Raw genomic sequence first — 4,675 nt, forward strand, 5'->3', positions numbered from 1 at the left:
CCGTGTTCCGGGCGCTGACACCCCGTACTGCTCTGTTTGCCGGAATGTCTAGTGGGAGCCCAAACTGGGCTTTTCTGTCAACTCTGCGGCCCCAAAGTTGCTATCTTTGTGGGCAGCCTGGGGTTGGTGTTCGGCTAAGGAAGGGAGTCGTCACCTCGCTACCTCAGTTCCATTTGCTTGTTGATTTGGGGCGAAGCTGCCTCATCTTATCCTTACCGATGTCCCAAAACCTGATGTCCAACACCCTGCAAAGGGTATTGTGTCTATAGGTTGAGCTGTAGGGATGGTAGGTCATTCCTGTTGTATTAGCAAGGAAGTTCAGCCTGCTGGGCCATGGTTCTCTGCCTTCCTTATCTAAATGGGCAACAGAAGTGACCAAGTTAACGCTTCATATGATGAAATGTTGTCAGGCTTTTGGTCTCAGCTTTGTCTCTCATCTTCTGCATGTATAAGCCATATGAGAAGGTTATGTTAATCACGATTTGGGAGCTGATCTTGTGCTTAGGAAGGTGCTGCCCAAAGGATTTGTTTAAAATAACGTTAACACCAGCGCTGGCTTATCTCCAACCTAGAATCCTAAACTCTGCCAAGTGATCTTCATGCCCGAGTTCCCTTTTTCTTTCACTGAAATTTTCTGTCAGCGTTTCTCTGCAAGCTGTGGGGGCACAGTGAAATTCAGCATGTTTTAACAAATGTCTTAGTAGAAATTAAGCCAATCAAGCTTCCCAGTGCTGTATTTCTTCCTGTGGTGCTTGCATCCTCACGCTTTCAGTGCCTTTAATGCTTTTGTTGTTGTTGTTTCTACAAGCATCAGTCTGTCTCCACCTGAACTTACTCTGTCCCTGTCTCTGCTGAGGTTTTACTCTTTTGGGACATTTGTTTTGAGTGGATGACAAAACCTGATCAGTGTTTTTAGGTTTGAGTTTTGAATGGAAGTTTGGGAAATTGTAGCTTGCATGGCTGTTGAACCTACACTTTCTGAACATGGGACTTCTCAATGTGATTCTGATCAGTATCCAAAAGTTACTTGTGATTTGTTTAAAAAAAAAAAAAAAAAATGAAGTGTTTTGTGCTTGAAGGTTTATTTGGAGTTAGTGATTAGGAAACTTGTATGGCTATCAGATTTCTTGATAGAGTGAGTGTTAGATATGTTTTTGTGTAGAACAGAGATGTTAAACCGGAAACCACCTTCTTCCTCAATGCTTTCCTATTTCACCTCTGCCAGCTAAATTTACAATTGGAAGAATTTAAGAACTGACCTTTCTATAGTCAAAGCCTAAATGAATTTTGTTACAGTTTTTGCCTAAAACTACTGAGTGGCAGAGGGGTGGTTTACAGCCAGGCTCTGACATCTGTCAAGTGTCTGTTGCTGTGTTTTGTTTACATTAGTAGCCAAGAATTACATCCATGCTTTAAAATGCTGGTAGTGTGCTAGTTGTCATGGTATAAGACTTCTGTTCTGGACCTGCAAAGGAGTGTGTGTACCAGATCTTTTTGATTTTTCTTTACTTATCAGTTGATCTAATAAAAGATATTACTTCCATATTTCATGTAAAATGCATGTGGGTTGTCTAAAATTTAGCTGCACTCAGTGTTCTCTCTGAACCCTGTTTTCAGGTTCAGAGCTTCAGGATTTACAGTTTGCAAGAAATAGTGAAGAAAATTGATATTGTAGCTGAAAATTGTTTATATCCAGGAAGGCGTTGAAGAAACTGGATGTGTGATAGTTGAGAGCACTATGCTGAGTTAGTAGAATCATAGAATGTATTGAGTTGGAAGGGACCTTCAGAGGTCATCTAGTCCAATCCCCAGAGACAGCTGTAGAAAAACATACTCTGATTTTAACAGTGTACTTTTAAACAGGGAGAAAATGGCAAGATGATCCCCTAAATAAAGCTCTTTGTGAAGTGAGAAACTTAGCTGTTACGTTTTTGAGCTTGGGTGTTTTCCTTTGTGGGAATTACATGAATCTTCTTCCTCCTGCAGATCCCTTTGCTGATGCAACAAAGGGTGACGACTTACTCCCAGCAGGGACCGAGGATTACATTCACATAAGGATCCAGCAACGAAACGGAAGAAAGACACTAACAACTGTTCAGGGAATTGCAGATGATTATGACAAGAAGAAACTTGTGAAAGCTTTCAAAAAGGTGAAGCTGCTGATTTGATTTGATAATAAAGATATTAGATAAAACAGTATGATAGCTTTTAATACTAAGTAACAGAATATTTGTTTTATTTCATTCTTGCCAGTGTACATCACTTTTATATTCAAGCTGATCCCTTTCCTTGTCTTTCTCAAAACTCCTATCAGTGTCTAGTCACACTGATTTTTTTGCTAAAAAGTTAAACATTTGTTTCCTATGAAGATGTAAATAAAATATATTCTGAATGTTTCATTAAAAATTCACAGGTGTCTGGCTTTGTTGATGCGAAGAATAAAATCAGTTCAAAGTAGAACTGTTTTTGTATTCCTCTTTCTGTCACAGCTGGGTTGCTGTTGAAAATAGAGATCTTGAGTTTTGCCAGGATGAAAATATTTATTTTAAAATAACATGGAGTTGAAAGGCTGTATCTTATGACTTTGTTTTCCATTCTTGTGATGAGTGTTGGCGAGTTCCTTCCGCACAGCAGCTAATCCTGTCTTTGCCTGAATTTAACATCAGCAGCTTAGTTTGTGTCCGTGTGCATCACCAGGTGTATTCCATTGCTCTCAAACCAGTGTAAAATAGATCTAGCCTTTTTCTTGTTTGGCATCAAAATTTAGTAAGCAGCTTCTGTGGCAAAATTCTGCTGAAAAACTTGCTAAGCAAAATCATAATGTATGTCAGATGTCTTACAATATTAATGGTTCTCTCTAGAAATTTGCCTGTAATGGCACTGTGATTGAGCATCCTGAGTACGGCGAAGTTATCCAGCTTCAAGGTGACCAGAGAAAGAACATTTGCCAATTCCTCTTGGAGGTGAGAGACTGTGGATAAATATCTAAACCTCTCTGGAAGCAAGAGGGACAGGTGACACTGATGTTACGTAACCAGCTAAAGGTGTCCACTATAGTCCACTTTGTATTTTCATCCAAAAAGTAAAATGACACTTGCAGAATGAGAATCTTTCACTGCTAGCTTACTGATGCAAATCATGATGCAGAGTTGTTACATTGTCAAAAGAATAAGTGGTAGGACTACAGAACAAGTCAGATGTTTGTAAGATTTTCTTTTTTGTGTAGTCAGTTCTTCTGTTTGGTCCAGAAACATTCTGGAAACTAGAAAACTATTGACTATATACTGTATTGCAGTTTCTTTAATCAAAGTATAAGATTGTGGTAACTTGATATCACTGTAATATCTTAAGCATGTAAGCTTAACTGAAATATCTTGCTTTTCTCCTTTAGATTGGCATTGTCAAGGAAGAACAACTGAAAGTTCATGGTTTCTAAAATACCTGTACTGTCGTGAAGAACCCTGCAATATTTGGTCTTACCTAGCCTGGCTCGTCTGCGAAAAATGAATCTTTGCAGTGAATGGACTTCCCTGTTACCTGAACATTTAAAATTTGATTCAGATTTGCATGACTGCATGAAACATGTGGTGTGTAGACTAGAAACACATAAGAAAACTTCAGTAAGGTGGTAATGAAGACACTTGTAAACTTTAACACATTTCCAATGGAAATGTTTTAGCAATGATTGTTCAGTTTACTACTCTCCACCTGACTTAAATGTGTGGGTTGTATTAAAATAGCGTGTGTTGTTGCTTAAAAATAAAAGTTTATTCATATATTTTCTGTGATATCTGAGATGCTTTAGCTTAAGTTTTAAACTAGTACAGCTGCCTTACTAAAGAAAGGCTAAACTGTTTTGTGGTAAGTGTAGCTCACTGCTCATTAAATAAATTGGAAAATCCACATGATGAAGTATTAGCTAATTGATGAGTAGATTAGCTTGATGTGTAGCAATAAGACTAGAGCTTTAAAGTCTTTTGTGTAGGTGTATCTTAGTAGCAGCATGGTAAGACATAAATTGTTTGCTGAGAAGTAACTGGATCTTCTCTAAAGTTCACTGCAGTGACTATGGAACATTAGTGTTAAGCTTAGTAGGACTAAAATAAGCTGAATTCCTTAAGGCTGCTATTACTGAGAACATGTTAAACATCTAGGTCTTACACAGTACTCCCAAAATATTTGAAGGAAGCGCATGGGATTTTGTATCTCTCTGTCACTGAGTGAAGGGTAGAGACATTGAGTTGGCTTCTGCCATGACTGTGCATTTAATGTTGGCGAGCGGAGTGCTTTAATTAGCTGGCAGTGTTAGCTGCGGAAGTAAGGAAGGGAACAGGCTCTACACTCACCTTTTTCTCTGGTCTGAAAAGTTTTACTGTGATTAATGGTTAACATGGAGGGTTTTGTAGTGGGGTTTGTAGCTGATTTAGTCTACCTTTCTAGCAGGCAATTCATTTAGTGTTATCTAAATTATAATAGGTATGTTGCACCATGCTTTTAATCTGGTTTTAGTTGTATGTGTTTGGTATTCTGCTTTTAAGACCTATCTCTTTACAGAATGAAATGACATCATTTGGTGAAACGTGCAGATCTGATCTTGTCTTTTGAGATAGATATGGAAATTTTCTCTGAAACGATTCAAAACATGCTGAGCTGGGAAACCATAAGAATAGTGGGA

The 4,675-nt window shown here is 38.4% G+C and overlaps 1 protein-coding gene across 1 annotated transcript; it reads left to right on the forward strand.

Annotated features, from left to right (window-relative positions):
- The first annotated feature begins 1,964 nt into the window (after window positions 1–1,964).
- On the forward strand, window positions 1,965–4,051 carry EIF1B (eukaryotic translation initiation factor 1B). Its single transcript, XM_010162048.2, has 3 exons — window positions 1,965–2,150; window positions 2,862–2,963; window positions 3,392–4,051. Exons 1-3 carry the CDS (start codon window positions 1,965–1,967, stop codon window positions 3,434–3,436), a joined length of 333 nt encoding a protein of 110 aa, XP_010160350.2. The 3' UTR covers window positions 3,437–4,051.
- Window positions 4,052–4,675: the final 624 nt, after the last annotated feature.

This window comes from Antrostomus carolinensis, unplaced genomic scaffold (genome assembly GCF_000700745.2).
Source record: "Antrostomus carolinensis isolate BGI_N321 unplaced genomic scaffold, ASM70074v2 Scaffold54921, whole genome shotgun sequence".
Lineage (NCBI taxonomy): Eukaryota > Metazoa > Chordata > Aves > Caprimulgiformes > Caprimulgidae > Antrostomus > Antrostomus carolinensis.

Coding starts and splice junctions, on each gene's coding strand:
- EIF1B (XM_010162048.2), top strand. CDS start 1,965: ATGAATCTTCTTCCTCCTGCAGATCCCTTTGCTGATGCAACAAAGGGT. Junction 2,151..2,861: donor TTGTGAAAGCTTTCAAAAAG/GTGAAGCTGCTG, acceptor GGTTCTCTCTAG/AAATTTGCCTGTAATGGCAC. Junction 2,964..3,391: donor TTTGCCAATTCCTCTTGGAG/GTGAGAGACTGT, acceptor TTTCTCCTTTAG/ATTGGCATTGTCAAGGAAGA.